Here is a 20,733-nt window from a genome sequence, read left to right on the forward strand (position 1 = left end):
GGGTCGTGTCAGTATTTAACTAATGTTGATGCGAATCAGCATTTAACTAATTACCAAAGACTGACTTTTATCATCAAATCAAAAGCCCAACCTCTTAGGCTCTGTTTTTTGATTGAAATTGTTCTGAATCGAATCGAATCGAATCGAATCGAACTTAATGGAGTGGAATCGAATCGAATCAACTTAATGGAGTGAATCGAATCGAATCAATCGAATCGAATCAATCAATCGATTCGAATCGAATCGAATCGAATTGAACTGAAATAATAATAAAAAGATTATATTATTATTATTATTATTATTATTATTATTATTATTATTATTATAATAATAATAATAATAATAATAATAATAATAATAATAATAATAATAATAATAAATATTATAATAAAAATAATACCAATAATAATAATAAATATTATTATAATATTATTCATTAATAATAATAATATATTAATATAATTTAATAAGATATATAAAAAATAAAATATTAATATAATAATAAATAAAGTAATAATAATAATATATTAGTAATATAAATGATAACATTATTAATAATAATATAATATATTAATAATAATAACTAAAAAATAAATAATAATATAATAATAATAATAATAGGTCTAATATAATAACTTATTAACATAATAATATTAAATATAATAATAATAATAATAATAAATATGTGATTAATAATATTAATAATGAGTATATTAATAAAATAATAAATATTAAGTAATAACTTATTAATATAATAATATTAAATATAATAATAATAATAAATATGTTATGAATAATATTAATTGATGGGGCATATTCTGCACCGCTGACCAAGTCAACATATTGAGCAAGGTCAAAGATGTCCACAGCAAGTCAACGACTTAGACGGCCCTAGCCGTCGGCCCATCTACTGCCAACTCGGGTCCCGCATGACAACCGCCGGTAGGGACACATATCCGCGTACTCATATCCAAGACCCTCGGTGAGTCAACAGGCCCGCCCGGCCTGCCATAGGTCCCTCGGCCGAGGGGTAGATCGATCTTTCCACCGCTAGCCACTTGGCCACTGGCTAGCCACTACGTGACAAAAGGTGAAATCTATAAATACTTTCCTCAACCTTCATTGAGGAAAGGATCCCATCCAATCCGAAATACACAACTTGACCTAAATACACTATTCATCCGGTATAATCTTCCTTATCTCTCTACAATATATTCCTAGCCAATTAGCATACAACTTATACATCTAAGTTTCGACTTGGGCGTCGGAGGGTAGACGCTTGGCTCAAAGCCAAGCCCTCGCCTCGTTCATTGTTGCAGGAGAGGCCGAGAGGAACGATTAAGACCAAAGGAGAATCCAACTCAAGACATCATTCAACAAGCCACGGGTGGTAACGATACTTGCTGCGGAATTACAAGGAACAATTGGCGCCCGTGTGGGAAAAGACACTAGAAGCTAGTCACATTCATTCCCAAACAAAAAAAAAAACAACAAAAACCCACCCAAAAAGCTAAGAAGATGTCAAAAGAGCAAGAGGTGTTCGTGGAATCGACGAGCCCCTCCACCCGATGATACCTTCAACAATTCTCGAGTCATGCGGCCCTCCACCGCGGAGTAATCCAACCGGAGTTCGGGATGCCAATAACACCAGATGCGACGCCGCCCGCCAACCAAGTCACCCTCATGGGACATGTGGTCGACGTGGCATTGCTAAAGCAAATCTCGGACCTCATCGGTAGGACGTCGGCTCACCACTGTCACACCGACAAGAGCGGCGGGACCCGTCCAGAGACCCGGGGGCCTTAACGTGACTCCAAGAGACTTGAACGGAGCATCGGAAGAGGTTGGCCTGTTGAAACAGGAGGAGCCAGAATGCTAGTGATGGACATAAGTCCCGACCGCACTCGCGGGGGACAGCGTCACCGCAGCAGCCACGAGGCCCACTCCGGAGGAATGAAAGAAGTCCGACCCATCGTAGTCGGAGAAGAAGAAGCCCGACTCGCGCAGTCGGGAAGAAGTCCCTCCCGCTACGAGGAGAGGAGTCGGGCTAGGAATGCGAGGAGCCGATCGCCACGTGTCGTCCGCATGTGATCGACACCCCTCGGCGCCACGTCCTAGAAGTCCAGTGCCAACTAAGCTCAAGTTGCCACCCATATCATACAAAGGGGAGGGTGATCCACCGACCACGCCCGAGGCTTTCGAGTCTCACATGTCGTATGGGAGCAGCCCGATGAAGTATGGTGCCGAGTTTTCCCAACAACATTGCATGGGATGGCTCAAAGTTGGTACAAGGGGCTCCCAGACGGCTCGGTGTACTACTACGCCGACCTAAGGGACGCCTTTCTAGCCCAGTACTCTTGCAACAAGAGAAGGGCCGTGGAGACATCGGACCTCCTAACTATCAAACAGGAAGGGGGCGAGTCTCTACGAAGCTACATGAAGAGGTTCGACGGAAAGGTCCAACAGATTCGGGAGATTAATCCCGAACTGGCGGCCTTCGCGCTGATGAAAGGCCTCCCAAGGGGAGATTTGAAAAATGAGCTCATCAAGTGCGGAGGCCTGGGGGCTTGAGGCCGCCAGGAAGAAGGCCGACCAAGCCATCAAGGTAGAAGACTATCACAAGACGTGGCTAGGCCCGAGCGAGGCCGAGCACTCGTAAAAGAAGAGAGCGCGGGGAGGACAACCCGCATGAAAGACGCCGTGACAACGACGGGTCACGGTCCGAAGAAAGACGCCGTGACAATAATAGGTCACGGCCGACAAACCGCCAGAAAAGACTCGGCGGGCGCGGTGGAGTTCGGGAACGTACCACCGCAGGCGGTATAACGATAAAACCCCTCTCGTCGTATCGCCGCCAAGTCTTCGCCCGAGCAAAAGCGAGGGCCGAAGTGGGAGAGACCCCAAAACCAAAAAGTGACGGTGACACGAGCGATGCGAGTACCACGCCACACCGCCATCTAACCAACGGATCGCCGAGCATCCGAAGAATGCCATTGAAGAGCCGATCCGGAAGGGGAGCCTCAGCAAGTACGTTGCCAAAAGCCAAAAGACCGACGCCATAGATTCAGAGAAGAAATCCGTCTTGAACGGATAGGAGTGATCCACGTTGTCATCGGGGCCACGAGAACGGAGGGTCCGCTCATGGGTACAAACGACACCTGAACGAGCTCTATCAGGCCATCAACTTTGTGCCCAACACAGCCACCCCCTCTTCCAACATCCCCGACATAACTATCGGAAGAAAGGACTACGAAGGAGTCATCGCTCCTCACAAATGACCCACTTGTAGTCAATTTGGACATATCCAACCACTGGTCAAAAGATGCCCGATTGACACAGCGCATACACGAATATCATGTTCGTGGAGTGCTTCCTCGGCCCTCGGCACCAAGGTCAAGGACTTAAGCCCCGCACCAACCCGCTATACGATTTCTGGGGGCGGACTGGTACCACCGGGATCAATCGGACTCCGTGTAACGTTCGGCGAAAGGAATGCGGCCAAGAATGTCCTAGCCGAGTTCGTGGTCATCGACGGCTCATCCGCCTACAACGTTCTCATAGGCCGCGTCACTCGAGCGGGCCGACGCGGTGATGTCTATCCGGGCCCTAACATTGATGTACGTCTCGGACCGGGGGAAGCGCATAAGCTCGTCTCCAAAGACGAGAATGACGAGGTGGTGAACGCCCGGATAGCGCCGGAGGATGCAACATGCAATCCCTTAAGGTGGCAAAGAAGTCGGAGAAAGGGAAAGGTCTATCCTTACAACAGGAGAGCGACCTCATGGATGTAACTAGCGGCTAATCGGGAGGCACGCCTTCAACGGGCCATTAGGACGCCGGAAATCTCGGGAATACTCCATGTAACGTCGGAGGTGTCCAAAACAATACTGTGGGCACCCGACGCATGTTTTTACCTAAATGAAAAATCATCCAAGTCTTCCATCAGAATGTACGCTCTTCCCATAGTCACTAGGAAGGAGCAGACGCCGCTCACATCGTCATACCGACAAGAGCGGCAGCTCTCTATCGAGGCGGATGTCGGCTCACACTTTGTCACACCGACAAGAGCGGCAGATCTCTATGAAGAAACAGACGCCGACTCACACTTGTCATATCGACAAGAGCGCGGATCTCCTTCAAGAAACAAGCACCGTCGCAGATCACTCCAAGTAGTAGACGCCACTAGCGAGCCACCCCCAGAGGTGTGACGCCGTCAGATCACTCCAAGTAGTAGACGCCACGGGAGTCTCCTTCAAGAAACAGCCACCGTCGCAGTCACTCCAAGTAGTAGACGCCACGGCGATCAGCCCCCTGAAGTGTGACGCCATCGCAGTCACTCCAAGTAGTAGACGCCACGGGAGTCTCCTTCAAGAAACAGCACCGTCGTTGATCACTCCAAGTAGTAGACGCCACGGCAGCCACCCCCGCAGGTGTGACGCCGTCGCATCACTCCAAGTAGTAGACGCCACGGAGTCTCCTTCAAGAAATGCACCGTCGCATCACTCCAAGTAGTAGACGCCACGGCAGTCACCCCGCAGGTGTGACGCCGTCGCAGATCACTCCAAGTAGTAGACGCCACGGGAGTCTCCTTCAAGAAACAGGCACCGTCGCAGTCACTCCAAGTAGTAGACGCCACGGGAGTCTCCTTCAAGAAACAGGCACCGTCGCAGTCACTCCAAGTAGTAGACGCCACGAGAGTCTCCTTCAAGAAATAGGCACCGTCGCAGTCACTCCAAGTAGTAGACGCCACGGCAGACGACGGCTCACACTGACATACCGACAAGAGCGGCATGCACCCTAAGGAAGCGGACATGCGCGGTTATAACCGCGGTTGATACTCGCTGAAACGATCAAGATGCCTTGGAAGCGTTAACACAATTGAGACACGCACTCTAGACTGCCTCGGCCAAGCCGAGGCGGGAACATAAAAGATACTCATTTAATAACGGAAGGAGACAACCCGGACAAAGACGAAGACGCTAAAAGGACGGTTGAAGCTCGAATACTAGCACAAGAAAAAGAAGTGAAGTAAAAACCAGCTCTCATTAAAAAGGATCAAACTGATTACAAGGAATGCGGTCAACGGCCGTCCCTATAAGGGTAAGCCGAAAGACAACCTACTCAAGCTATACTAAATACAAAAAAGGGGCAAAGGGCTACAGATATCATCCCTACGTCTGCTGCTGCTCGCCATCAGCAGCGATAGCGGCATCTCTTTCAGCAGGCAACCCAGCGGCTATTCTAGCAGCCTCGGCAGCCTCAGTTGCCCTTGCCCGCTTGGCTTCCTCCGAGGCCTCTTTAGCCTTCTCAGCCAGAGCTGCCTTCTCCTCCTCCGCCTTCGCCCTCACCGCCTCTTCAGCCTTCTCCGCCACGGCCTTCTCCTTGGCTTCGAGCTTGTCATCAAGCAGCTTGTCGTATCTGTCCCACGGAAAGGAACCATCAAGAGGGAAGAGCTCCTCAATCACTTCCCTAGCAGCTCCTTGGCTAAATCCCGAATTCAAAGACACATGTTAGGGAGCATGACGGTTTGGAGCATCTCAATGTCCTTATCCTTTTGCCTAATAACGGCATCTTTGATCTGAACCACCTCCGCCTGGGCCTTAAACAGGTCCCTGGATTCGTTCCTCTGCTGGAGGTAGAGGTCGGCGCGCCCCGAACAGTGTACACTTCTCCGGCGACTTAGCAGATTCAGTGCCGCGGCCTCGGCCTTGGCTCTCTCAAAGAGGACCTCTTTCTCAACGTCCCGCTCGAGTTTTCTTTCAGCCAAGAGCGCCCTCTCGGCCTCTCCCCTAAGCCTCTGCTCATTGAGAAGATCCTGCTTGGCCTTCGCGGCCACCTTCTTAGTGGCATTTAGCTCCAAGGTGGATTGAGCCACGACCTTCTCCTGCTCTACGATACGAGCACCGGTAAGATCATTCCACCTCGCCGACTCCTTGATCGCTCCGTGCCTTCATCTATGAGCCGGGAGAAGGAAACCTTCTGGGATGAAGGGACAGTGGCGACATTTTTATCACCGGCCTGTAGCCGGGGGAAGGAAACCTTCTGGGATGAAGAGTTCACGGTGACGTGTTGATCACCAGCCCGCACAGAGCTCCCCTCCACTTGCTGCCCAACAGGAGCGGCGGACGACTGGGGCCGATCTACAAAATTTAAAGCAAGCATAAGTATCGACATACGCAGACATGCCGAAGAGCTGTCACAGCGGCGCCTAAGGAACCAGCTAAATCGAAGCCACGAAAAAGAACAATACCGTGCTTGGCCTTCTTGGCGAAACGCGTCTCCTCGTCGGCCCCGCCAGAATCAACGGTCGCGGTATAGGCCATCTGTTTTCTTTTACGGACAAGGGGCGAGCCCTCCTCCTCGTCGGAGTCATCCCCGTTGGAGATACAAATGACCTCCACCGTCTCCTTACGAACGGGGGGGATGGAAGGCGGAGCGTGTCGACGCCACCACCGCCGAGGACTTCGTTTTGCGCGTATGACGCGGCACGTTACTAACAAGCTTCGCCTGGGTCTCCACCGCACTCAAGCTTTTCATTTTGCTCTATGAGATCGTCGGCGACCTCCTGCGGTCATTGGGGAGAGCTTTGGGATGTAAGTTAGCAACGGTTTTATCTTTGTTCGATCCCATTCTCGGAGGATATCCTCGGTGAGTCCGGTCCAAAATGGCTGCGAAGGAAACGAAGCAAGAGTTAAGTAGAAGAAATAAATCAAAGTTCAAAGACACAACGAGAACGGTGATGGGCCTCACACCGACCCCACTCACCCCGCGCTAGGGTAGGTATGAGGCCGACATGGCAAAGCGGCTCATCACGAAGAATGATCTGCGTTGGAGGAATCCATCTTTTCGGCGACCCACCCTTGTCTACCTCAAAAAGCCGCATTGCCAACCTCTCGTCCTCCGAGAGAAGAACCCCGCCAAACATCCATTTTGAGTTTCTTCCGGAGACCCATCTGTCATGCTCCGCCTTAGTCTCACACCGCAAGTTAACTTGATCTTTGAAAGGAGCGGGGAAGCGGATAGTCGTTCGGCACCTTAACGTACACCCACCGACCCCCCGCCCTTGCAAGAGGAAAGTTTGTCGGCGATGACATAACCCTTCTCCGTGTGCACGCTATGCCCCGGCACGGAAGAAGAATGACGGTGGAGATAATGAAGTCGGCGAAATAAGTTCACCGTTGGGGCCTCCCCCTTGAAGAGACAAAGCCGACAAACCCGATTATGGTCCTCATAGCCAATCGGTGCGGTTGGGCGCGGCAACGTTCATGGCCTTGAGGATGGCCACAACATACCCATTCGGTAAACCGGAGCCCAAACTCCAAATGTCGCATATATACGCGGTGTGGCCCGGTGGAGGGCAACAGACAGCCTGACCCTCCTCCGGGATAACGATTTCGTAGCCCTCACCGAAGAAGAAATGTTTCTCGAAAAATATCTCACCGGAACAGCGGGCTAACTTATGGGTCCAAGTACAGTCAAGACGGACTTTACAAGCGAGGCCGTGATCCATAACGTACTTCCTCACGTTATTAGGACGAGCCTCCTCAGCATCGTCACCAAAATCTTACGCATCATCATCGACATCGAATCATCCTCCCATTCCTCCGAATTCGAGGATCGACTTGGGAGAAGGGGACCCTACGCCCGGCTTACTAGGCCCGGCGTCGGCAGAAGACATGTTTACAATGAACTTACAAAATTAAAAATTGGAAAGTTTTTGTTTACCTTGAAGAAAACGCTCGCCGGAGTAACAACTCTGGAAATTAGAAGACAAAGAAACCCTTGGAAGTTTAGAGAGAAAAATTTTGGAGAATGAAATTGGTGGCCAATTTTTGAGCAAGTGCCCTATTTATAGGAAAAGCCCATGAAGCGAGGACCAATCGGCCAAATGCCCATGAAGCGTCAACCAATCGGCGTGCAGACACGTGTCGGACATGCAACCACGGGATGTCAATCGTTGCAACAGTTGTGTCAATCAATGCAACAGTGACCAAACGTCTTCAACACGCCTATTCAAATCTCTCCGCCTATTCACCTTCCTCAACAAACTCCCAAGTATCTGCTCTCCGCCGGCCACATGATCAACCAAGCTAGACACCGCCGGCCGGGGGCAATCAAAAATAACCGGCAGTCTCAACCCCGGTCTCGGCCAGCGTCCCTTTCTTTTCCACATCGGATGCCCAATACACATCCATGTGGAGGGGGGATATGGTACGGCCTAAGAAAGACTAGCAGAGCGAAGAAGCCGCGCAGAAGAAGCCGATGCAGGAAAGTTTTCGCAAACTACTTGCTTGCAGAATATACGCTCGACGTACATCGAAGCCCATACCACGGCATAGACTACTACGGGGGCAAATTGATGGGGCATATTCCCGCACCGTGACCAAGTCAACATATTGAGCAAGGTCAAAGATGTCCCAAACAAGTCAACGACTTAGACAGCCCTAGCCGATGCGCCCATCGGCTGCCAACTGGGTCCCGGCATGACAACTGCCGCCCGGGACACATATCCGCGTACTCATATCCAAGACCCCTCGGCGGTGAGTCAACAGGGCCCGCCGGCCTGCCATAGGTCCCTCGGCCGAGGGGTAGATCAGTCTTTCCACCTGCTAGCCACTTGGCCACTTGGCCACTACGTGACAAAAGGTGAAATCTATAAATACTCCTCAACCTTCATTGAGGAAAGGATTCCATCCAATCCAGAAATACACAACTTGACCTAAATACACTATTCATCTGGTATAATCTTCCTTATCTCTCTACAATATATTCCTAGCCAATTAGCATACAACTTATACATCTAAGTTTACTGACTTGGGCGTCGGAGTGGGTACGCTTGGCTCAAAGCCAAGCCCTCAGTTCGTTCATTGTTGCAGGAGAGGCCGAGAGGAACGATTAAGACCAAAGGAGAATCCAACTCAAGACATCATTCAACAAGCCACGGGTGGTAACGATACTTGCTCTGGAATTACACCCGGAACATTAATAATAATAAATATATTAATAAAATAATAAATATAATATAATAATAATAATAATAATGATAATAATAATAATAATAAATGTATTAAATATAAATATAATAATATAAACAATACGAATTAATTATTAATAAATATAATAGTAATATAATAAATATAAAAATAAAAATAATATAATAATAATAATAATAATAATAACAATAGTAAATACATTAATATAAAAATAATAATAAGAATATCAATAAGAATAATAATAGTAATGTTGAAATAAATCAATCGAATGAATCAATCAATCAATCAATCAATCGAATCGAATCAATCAATCGAATCGATTCAATCGAATCAATCGAATCAATTGAGTGAATCGAATCGAATCAATCAATGGAGTGAATGAATCGAATCGAATCGATTAGAACTGAAATTAAGTCCAAAAGAACAGGGCCTTATACTCTCACCTACTGCCAACTTTCAAAACCAAATCATATTTTCAATATACACCTACTCAAACCCTGACAGTCCATCACCTCAGTCACCGCCAGCTGCCGTCGGCCACCACATGTTAGCGACGGATATCAGATCGGACGATGTTACCTTTTTCCTTCTCTTCCCCTTTCCCCCACTCCTCTAAAACATAATCCTCGACCTACTGCCGTCGCCGCCGACAACGACGATCATCGTGACGCCGGTACAGATTCTTCCTGATGAATATTCATTTAGCGAATGTCTTTCTTACCATTGCTTTCTTATGAGGTGGGTGAGGGGCACCTCATATGTTTTGAGGATAAGCATGGAAATATGACATATGCTTTCAACTTGGTTTGCTCGCACTAATAGGCTATGTGTTCTCCATGATGCTATTGTTCTCTGGTTGTTATTCTAGTAGAGGGGAAGTAGTATTACCTCTGTACGCCTTTCAATCAAGACTTTTATGGGAATGATACTGTATCATTTTAACATACTATGCATAGTCGCCAGAGTATTGGATCTGCTTTTTTGGGACCGAGGGAATATCCTTGGAGTTGTAAGGATGTGCATCTTTCAGGTTCTTAGGTTGCTTGTATATGAAAGCAAACAGTTCATAAATGTTTAGTTTGTTATGAGAACTGAAATCTTTGATTGGGGTAATGTCTTATTTGAGCTCAGTGATGACTGATGACTTGTTGCTTCTTGAGTGGTAGTGTGTGTATAGGTGGTCAGGTAGTCGCCGGCGTGGCCACCTACGACGATTGGTGATGATGGATTGAGGTGGGTTTACTGCTTTTCTTAGGGATGACGTTGGTGTAGTGGTGGTATTCATGGTGGATGGGCGGTGCTGATGTGGTTGTTGTGATGTGGTAGTTCATGGATTGTGTAGCAGTGGTGGTTGTAGTTCATAGTTTGGGGCCTTTGGGGGTGGATACATGAAGGAATCTCACCGGATACATGTATGATTTATGTATCTCGGAGTATTGATTTGTGTATCTAGTTGTATTGATTTGTGTATCTCCTTGATATATCTCAGGAGTCCTTTGAGAATTCTAAACATTAGTTGAAAATCAGGGTCGAACCTTCTCCTTCCCATTGAGACCATCGGACTTTAGCTGTATTGATGTCACAGTTTATGCACAACCCAAACAACAAAACCACAGCCTGTGGCTCGGTACTTGGAACCTCCATGTAATATTGTTCTACAGTAATAATGTACCTTTGTCCCAAGCTGGAAAGTAAAGAATACAGAAGCTAGCTGAAGCTCCATGATTAAAGTCACCAATCGCAGTACGAAAGCCTCTTTCCAAGCCGATTTCCATAATCATTGGTAGTACTAGAAGTACTCCAATCTGAAAAATGCTCTTCGGCGCCATAGCCTCTTCAAGAGACTTGCTCTGGTTTATGATTGAACTCTGTATAATTTGATTCTCCAACCCGCTCAACACCATGTACATCCGCCCGTATAAAAATGCATACACAGTCAGAACAGTGACCCGAATGGAAATAAAAGAATGAGATACATATATAAATATAAATTGTGAAGTAGCTGACGTCCTCGTAAGTTTCATTAAGTATAAATATAAATAATAAGGACCACGTATAATGATGTGTATCTAGCAAGAGATGTGTATCTAGCATTAAGGTAAAAGAGTGTATCTAGTAAGGTAAAGAAGTGTATCTAGCTTGACAGAAATGTGTATCTATCATGGCAAATGAGTGTATCTAGCAATGTAAATGAGTGTATCTAGTAAGGCAAAGGTGTGTATCTAGCATTATAAAGGTGTGTATCTAGAATTATAAATGCGTGTATCTAACTTGTCAGAGATGTGTATGTAGGTGTATCTAGGAAGGTAAATGAGTCTATCTGGCAAGGTAGATAAGTGTATCTAGCTAGCTAGAGGTATGTATCTAGTAACTTATGAATGTATTTAGCAAGGTAGATGTTTATATCTAAAAACTTAAATAAGTGTATCTAGCAACTTAAACGAATGTATGTAGTAACTTAAGGGAGTGTATCTAGCAACTTAATGTGATTAAACGAGAGGGAATGGGTATTCTAAATTTAGGACGGAAAAATGTTTAGGATAATTAATTCGTACTTGTGTAAGAAAATAGTTTTTATGATAAACTGAGTACAAAATTTAACGAGGAAATAATCTTTCTTGTATGTATCGGATTCACAATGCTTATACATAGAACAAATTTATTAAAAAGTTACACGCTACTACATTAAATGGAAGGGTCATTTTATCCAACTCGTAGTCCATATTTTCGGCTGTTCTATTCTTTGTTTGAAGCCATATTGTTTTGTTTTTGGTACTAATCAAGCTATACTGTAGACGATGATAGAATACTAATTCATTATCTCTGTCTTTAACCATCAATTTTAGTACTGATATTTTATTATGACAATATTTTGCTCCAAATTTCATGTACTAACCCAACTAATGACAACCACCAGAGCCCATTAACAACGCCAGTCGTAGTTACCGACACATCGCCAGCCAACTTTTCCTCTCTCCTCGATTATAGCCGGCGACAACCACCATCACTGCCCTGTCGACGACGTAATTATGACATAAAATATATGTTTTGATTCAAAATATTCGGACAAGCACCAAATGCTCTTATTTTTTCCAAATTTTGCCTCTTTTTCTGTAGATTTAGTATTTTAAATCAAATTTCTTTCATAAATTACCCGAACAAAAACCAAAATGAAATGGATGTCAAGAAATCAGGATGGTGCTCTAACTACTTCTGGACAGGGCAGGCGATGACTCGGCTGCTACAAGGTGGGAAGGAGATAGAACGACAATGGTGAGGTGCACGTCAGGCGATGAGTACTGCCCAGTATTTTTATAGATATTGGTATGCAGGAAAGAGAACCACCATTGTCTGGATGGCCGATGATGTACATGAAGTCGCCGGCGTGCATCCGGATGATCGGCGGCAGTAATAGGCGGCAATGGCGGAGTAATTCGACATAGTGGTGAACGACAGAGGGTATTGTTTGCGTCTTTACTGGGACCGGCGGCGTTAAGTGCGACTGTTGATTTTCCGGTGAAAAGGTGTTGAAACTCCGACAATATTAAGTTGGACCCACGTGTTGGGGGGTGGCTAATGTTAAAGATGGAGTTCAGGGACTTTGGTGGTTGACTTATGCGTGAGGGTGAGGTCAGAGGGAGTTTAATGGGTACCGTTGATTTCTTAGATCTGATGGTTCTTCTTTAGTTCGTAAGTTCCCACCGAACATTTGGTTCGTACAGGATCCTAATTCTATATATATATATATATATATATATATATATATATATATATATATATATATATATATATTTTTTTTTGATGACGAGGGTTGAATCCCCGGGTACATGCATTTCGCACCACCACATGGACCATGTAAGCCACCTCTTTGAGGGTCATGCGGAATATATATATATATATATATATATATATATATATATATATATATATATATATATATATATATATATATATATATATATATAGAGGCAAGATCCGGTGAGTTTGACACTTTTCGTGAGTTTCCCCCGCATATATAAGCAAATGAGTTGACAAAACCCAATTATCAAAAATTTAGCCGTCATAATCTTGCCGCTTTCTCTCTCTTTCTCCCTTTCTCTCTCTACTGATAAACACTCTGTTTCATCAAAAAATCAAGCGAATTTTTTTCATCAGTTCTTCAAATTTTGATCAACAAATTTGATCAAGAAATTCATCAGTTCTTCAAAATTTGATCAACAATTCGTTCATTATTTTGATTCTTTCAATTAAAACTATCAATTTGTTCATCAATTTTTCGAAATTTGATCCACAATTCTCCGAAAACCCTAATTCTTCAAATTCGACTGAAGGTATTGATATTTCTTCCCTATTTTCGATTTAATAATCGAATAATTTCAGTAATTGAATCAAATAACAAATTTACGCCTTAATTTACGTGTTTTTCCAATAAAATTCACTTCAACGATCTTTGAATTGAACGATCAAACGCTTACTATGATTGATAATAATCTTTGATAATCAAACAACGATGAATTGAGGTATAAATTTGTGACATAATCTTGATATAAAACTGTTGTTATTACGTTGATAAGTTTTTTGTTCAAATTTCGATTGCATGTAAGTTGTTTTCATATTGTTTTCATAATGTAATTGCATGTAAAGTTTAATAGTAATTGCATGTAGGTTTTCATTCATGATATCATTCAATATCTAGTATTTGAATAATTGGATTACAATAATACAATAACTGCCTTACAGTATTAAAATAACTTTGATATTACATAAAAATAACTGTGTGTGCATTGTGGTGGACTAGGCTACCAATTCCACTAAAACCCTTCCCCCCCCCCCCCCTGATAGAATAATTGCATTTGTGTAATACAATAACTGCATTATAACGTTAAAATAATTGATGTAACAGAGATTGTTTGTTTCCTAATAAATACTACTTTATAGGATCTGACAAAAAAATCCTTACAATAACTACTCTTTAATAATGAAATAACTTTGATATTACATTAAAATAACTGTGTGTGCATTGTGGTGGACTAGGCTACCAATTCTACTAAAACCCTCCCCCCCTCTCTGATAGAATAATTGCATTTGTATAATACAATAATCGCATTATAACGTTAAAATAATTTTTGTGTGAGAGATTGTTTTTTTTAATAAATACTACTTTATAGGATCTGACAAAAAAATCCTTACAATAACTACTCTTTAATAATGAAATAACTTTGATATTACATTAAAATAACTGTGTGTGCATTGTGGTGGACTAGGCTACCAATTCTACTAAAACCCTCCCCCTCTCGATAGAATAATTGCATTTGTATAATACAATAATCGCATTATAACGTTAAAATAATTGCTGTGACAGAGATTGTTTTTTTCCTAATAAATACTACTTTATAGGATCTGACAAAAAAATCCTTACAATAACTACTCTTTAATAATGAAATAACTTTGATATTACATTAAAATAACTGTGTGTGTATTGTGGTGGACTAGGCTACCAATTCTACTAAAACCCTCCTCCCCTCTCTGATAGAATAATTGCATTTGTATAATACAATAACTGCATTATAACGTTAAAATAATTGCTGTGACAGAGATTGTTTTTTTCCTAATAAATACTACTTTATAGGATCTGACAAAAAATCCTTACAATAACTACTCTTTAATAATGAAATAACTTTGATATTACAAAATAAACAGAATGTTACAGCAGATCAGGTGGATACTAGGAACGTTCCTCTTAACAGTAGTCCTAAGGTCCGTCAGACTACGGATACTGGGAAGACTAAGCTGATGAATGAAGTTCAAGGTATTCCAATTCTGAACCTTGATGAAGGAAGGAGTGAACAATCTGAAACTGGATGGGTCCTTCGCCGTGGTGGGAGAGATGTTCCTGTAATGTCAACAATCAACGAAGAGGAGGAGTTTGAGGATATACTTCAGTTTACATCTGAGGATGTTAAAAAGGAGGTAGCTTTCTGGAACCATTCTGTTGTTTGTTATATATTAGGAGCAAACCCTCCATGGGATGTGATTGAGGATTATGTCTTTAATGTGTGGGATCAGTTTGGGGTGGATAGGGTCTCGTTTATGGACAATGGTGTTTTTCTTGTTAGATTGAAGAGGCCAGAACAGAGAGATGCTTTATTGAATTCTGGGTACTACTTATTTGAGAACAAACCTGTTGTTGTTAAACCATGGAATTCAGAAGCTGACTTGGTTAAGGGAGATGTGGATATAGTACCGGTATGGATTAGAATGACAGGAATCCCTTTAAAGTTTTGGGGTGACTGTTTAACCAGTATTGCGGGTTTGGTTGGAAAGTTTGTTAAAAAAGATGAATTGACTGCGGATAAAATCAGGCTCAGCTATGCTAGGGTGCTGGTTGAACTTCATATGGGACAAACTTTGCCAACAGTGGTGTATTTTCTGGATGAATTTGGGAATAAAGTTGAGGTGAAAGTTGAATATGAATGGAGGCCTGTGGCCTGTGTTGTGTGTAAGGGCTATGGGCATGATGAACATCAGTGCAGGAAGAAAGCAGCACAGAGGAAACCTAAGGTTGTGAACAAAGTGGGTAACTTACCTCAGAAGCCAAAGCAGGTTTGGCGCCCTGTTCAGCAACCTGTGCAGAAAGTGCAGAACCACACTGCTAAGTCTCCTGTGCAGGTTACTCAGTTGTTTACACCTGAAGTATTTCCACCATTATCTAAGGGCATCTCCTCAACTCCAGCTAGACAGTTAATGAGAATGAATAGGCAGGATGGAGTTTTTGGACAAAAAGTGGTTGGGAAATCTGGTGCCTATACATTTATGGATGCCTTGAATGGAATGACTACTCCTGGGGCAAGGGTTATTGAGAGTGGAAAGGATCCCCCTTCCAATAAGTCTAATGCATAGTTTAGGTTTTTGGAATGTCCGGGGTCTTAATGACCTGAATAAACAGAAGGTTGTGAAGTGGTTTATGCATAATAATGGTGTAGGCTTGTTTGGGCTTTTAGAGACTAAATTAAAACCTAGTGGTCTTCTTAATAAGAATTCTTCTTTATGTGATGGGTGGAGTGTTTCTACGAATTGTAGTTGGCATAAAGGAGGTAGAATATGGGTCCTTTGGAATCCTCTTTGGTTTGAAGTTACTTTCTTAGCTTATGGTGCTCAGTTTATTCATATGATGGTAGTATCAAGAACTGATCATAAGAAGTTTTTGTTAACAATGGTTTATGCTTTTAATGGGATCAATGAGAGACAAGAGCTTTGGAATTTCTTAAAGAAGGAGTCTGGGTGTTGCTCTTTGCCTTGGTTATGGACTGGGGACTTTAATGCTGTCCTTTCTCCTGTTGAACGTCTGGGAGGAAATACTACTGAGGCTGAGATGCAGCAGTTCCAAGATTGTGTTTCTATTTGTGGGATGGAGGATCTCTCTGCAACTGGAGCTCTATTCACTTGGTCTAATAAACAGGATGCAGGGAGTAGAGTTTATAGTAGGCTTGATAGAATCATGGGCAATCAGGATTGGATGGATAATTTTGGTGAGTATTTGGCTCACTTCCACCCTGAAGGTCTTTTTGACCACTGCCCTTGTACTTTGGTTGATAGGCAGACTGATTTTGGTGGTAAGAAAAGTTTTAAATACTTCAACATGTGGGGGTCTGCTGAGGAGTTTAAGGAGTGTGTTTCTGGTGTTTGGAAGAATACTTATGGGGGCACTAAAATGTTTAAGGTGATTAAGAAACTCAAAGATTTAAAACCTGTTCTGAAGTTGTTGAACAAGACTTGTTTTTCTGATGTGGAGAATAGTACTGTTATTGCTAGTGCTCTGTTGGAAGAGATTCAGAAGAAGCTTATGGAGCAACCAGGGGATTTGGAGCTTATTCAAAATGAGTATAACCTGTCTCAGGAAGTGAGGGCTTTGATTGAGGCTAGGGATAGCTTCCTGGCTCAAAAAGCTAAGATTCAATGGTCCATTGCAGGGGACATTAATACTGCTTATTTCCACCATGCTATTAAGAAGAGAACTATGCTTAATAAAGTTATGCAAATTGAGACAAAAGATGGAGTTACGTATGCATGAAGGGAGTAAGATACAGCAAGCTTTTCTTGACTATTATGAGGAGCTGTTAGGCAACAAAGCAACGGACTAATGATGTTAATGTTAATGTAGTCGGAAGAGGGAGTTGTTGTACTTGATGATCACTGGGCCTTGTTGGCTAAGCTTTGTTACTTTTGAGGAGATCGGAAAGTTTGTCTCTTTAGTATTCCTAAGGACAAATCTCCTGGTCCTGATGGTTATACTAGCCAGTTCTTCAAGGATGCGTGGGATATTATTGGAGATGAGATTGGGGGTGCTATTATGAATTTTTTTGAATCTGGCAAACTTCTCAGCCAGATTAATTCCACTGTGATTACCCTTATACCTAAGGTGGATAGACCTACTAATGTTACTCATTTCAGGCCTATTTCATGCTGCAATGTTATTTACAAGACAATTTCTAAGCTTCTTTGTAATAGGTTGGCTTTGGTGTTGCCTGACATTATTAGTAGGAATCAGGGGGCTTTTGTCAAGGGTCGTAGTATTCTTGAGAACATTCTCATTTGTCAGGATTTGGTGAGATATTATTCAAGGAAAACTGTGTCTTCAAGAAGTATGTTTAAATTGGACTTGCAGAAAGCCTATGATACTATTGAGTGGGGGTTTGTTGAGCAAATGTTAGGTGCTTTGCACTTCCCTGAGAAGTTTAAGGGTTTGATTATGAGTTGTATCACCTCTACTTCTTTCACTTTGAATTTGAATGGTATACAATTTGGCTATTTTCATGGGAAAAGGGGATTGAGGCAGGGTGACCCTATGTCCCCTCTTATCTTCACAATTTGTATGGAGTATTTGACTAGGATACTGGACTATGCTACTCATCAGTGGTATTTTAGATACCATCCTCTGTGTGCTGGGATTAAACTGAATCACTTGCTATTTGCAGATGATTTAATGTTGTTCTGTAAGGGTGATGTGAGGTCCATGATGTTGTTGCTGAGGGCTATCTCTACTTTTTCAGCTAGCTCAGGTCTGAGAGTGAATGCTAGTAAGTCTGAGGTTATCTTTAATGGAGTTTCTGATGCTGTTAGAGCTGACATTGTTCAAATTTCTGGGTTTAAAGAGGGTCAGCTTCCTCTTAGATATCTGGGAATTCCTATTCAACCTGGTAGGCTTACTAGGCAGGATTGTAATATTCTCTTGGATAGGATCACTGCAAAAATCAAAGGGATTGGAGCTAGGAAGCTCAGTTATGCAGGAAGACTTACTTTAATTAATTCTGTTCTTAATACCTTGCACAATTATTGGGCGTCCATTTTCCTGATTCCTAAATGCATTATCACTAGAATTGAGGCAATTTGCAGAAATTACTTATGGGATGGTGGAGCTGAGTATCAAAGAGCACCTCTGGTAGCATGGCATACAGTGTGTTGCACTAAAAAAGAAGGAGGTTTAGGGATAAAAGAAGCAAGGGTGTGGAATATAGCAACAGTTGGTAAGTTGGTTAACTGGATTTATACTAAGGCAGATCGGTTGTGGGTTTTATGGATTGACCATGTGTATATGAAAGGTGGGGATTGGCATTCTTATACTCCTCCAACTGATGTTAATTGGAATTGGAGGAATATTTGCAAGGTGAAGAGTAGGTTGGCTGCAGGGTTTCAGAATGGTGTTTGGATACATGATCCCAAAGGCTATTCCGTCGTTCTGGTTCTCGTCTTGTTGGCAGGTACACACCCCCCTGTGCAATGGTATGAGGATGTTTGGGACAGCTGGTGTGTCCCTAAGCATGCCTTTATAGGTTGGCTTATTAAGAGAGAAGCTCTTAATACTCGTTTGAAGCTTAAGCATATTGGAGTTTGTATTACTGATAGCTGTGTTCTTTGTGAAGGTGGCCCTGAATCTCATGATCACTTATTTCAGGACTGTCCTTACAGTGTTAGGGTGATAGCGTGTATTGAAGACTGGTTGCAATTGAAGTTACTGTCTCCTGGTTTACAATATACTCTGCAGCAAAGGAGAATTGGGAGAGTAGCCTTACTGGCCTGCTGGTACCATCTTTGGCAGGAACGAAATAGGTGTAGGTTGGAGTTGAATTTGCATACTCCTGAATGTGTTGGGGTAGCTATAAAGAAGCTGGTGACAGTCAGACTGAGAGGATGCAATATAATCCCAGCTTGTCGGTCAGAGAAAGACTGGTTACAAAGAATAGGGGTTATTATTTCATAGTTTGTCTTTGTTACTAGTAGTAGTTTGTGTAGTTGTTGCAAAATGTATGCTGATTGATGTATCTTTTGTTATTGATTTATAAAAATGCTCACATTACACCAAAAAAAAAACTTTGATATTACATTAAAATAACTGTGTGTGCATTGTGGTGGACTAGGCTACCAATTCTACTAAAACCCTCCCCCCCTCTCTGATAGAATAATTGCATTTGTATAATACAATAACTGCATTATAACGTTAAAATAATTGCTGTCACAGAGATTGTTTTTTTCCTAATAAATACTATTTTATAGGATCTGACAAAAAAAATCCTTACAATAACTACTCTTTAATAATGAAATAACTTTGATATTACATTAAAATAACTGTGTGTGCATTGTGGTGGACTAGGCTACCAATTCTACTAAAACCCTCCCCCCCTCTCTGATAGAATAATTGCATTTGTATAATACAATAACTGCATTATAACGTTAAAATAATTGCTGTCACAGAGATTATTTTTTTCCTAATAAATACTACTCCCTCATATTCTAAATAACTCTCTCTATTTCCTTTTTCGTCTATTCACAATACTCTCCATATTTCCTTATTTGGCAAACTTTTATACTTATTTTAATCACCCAACCCCACAACAATACCTCACAAAACTCATACTTTATCTTATTTTAATCATCTTACCCCACAAAAATACTTATTTTAATCAACTTACCCCACAACAATACTTATTTTAATCACACAATACCTTACCTCTCTCCAATCTCCTACCCCACTACAATACTTTACCATATAATACCCATCTCCCTTAATTCTCGTGCCCTCTATGAATAGGGAGGGTTATTAAAAATAGGAGGGAGTACTTTATAGGATCTGACAAAAAATCCTTACAATAACTACTCTTTAATAATGAAATAACTTTGATATTACATTAAAATAACTGTGTGTGCATTGTGGTAGACTAGGCTACCAATTTCACTAACCCCCCCCCCCCCCCGATAGAATAATTGCATTTGTATAATACAATAACTGCATTATAACGTTAAAATAACTGCTGTAGCAGAGGTTGCATTGTTTTGTTTTGTATAGAATTTAAGATATTGAAATTAATAATACCATAACAATTCTTCTGATTTAATGTTTCCAGGCATTGAAATTAATACTACCAATGCAACAACTTTTTCTACACCTACGGTTGCGTCTGAAACAGGAGAAAATACTATCCATAATCTGGGATTGAGATATACTCCAGGTGGCAGTAAGGAGTGGAATAGGATGGTAGAAAATGGTTTCAAACCTGCTCTGGGATTAATGTTTGTAAAGCTGGAGGAGGCAATAGAGTTTTACAATTTATATGCTGTGGCTTGTGGTTTCATACCAAGAAAGTACACACAAACAAGATTCCGTGATGGTTTGATAGACAAAAAATCAATGGTCCGCAATGGACATGGATTCAAAGAGGATCGCAAAAACTCAAACCGTTGTTGA

At 42.4% G+C, this 20,733-nt stretch overlaps 1 protein-coding gene across 1 annotated transcript; it reads left to right on the plus strand.

Annotated features, from left to right (window-relative positions):
* The first annotated feature begins 15,957 nt into the window (after positions 1-15,957).
* LOC141618891 (uncharacterized) lies at positions 15,958-20,733 on the plus strand. The gene is made up of 3 exons (XM_074435952.1): positions 15,958-17,054; positions 17,247-19,201; positions 20,393-20,733. The coding sequence occupies exons 1-3, from the start codon at positions 15,958-15,960 to the stop codon at positions 20,731-20,733; spliced, it is 3,393 nt and encodes a 1,130-aa protein (XP_074292053.1).

Source organism: Silene latifolia, chromosome X (assembly GCF_048544455.1).
Source record: "Silene latifolia isolate original U9 population chromosome X, ASM4854445v1, whole genome shotgun sequence".
In the NCBI taxonomy this organism is placed as follows: domain Eukaryota; kingdom Viridiplantae; phylum Streptophyta; class Magnoliopsida; order Caryophyllales; family Caryophyllaceae; genus Silene; species Silene latifolia.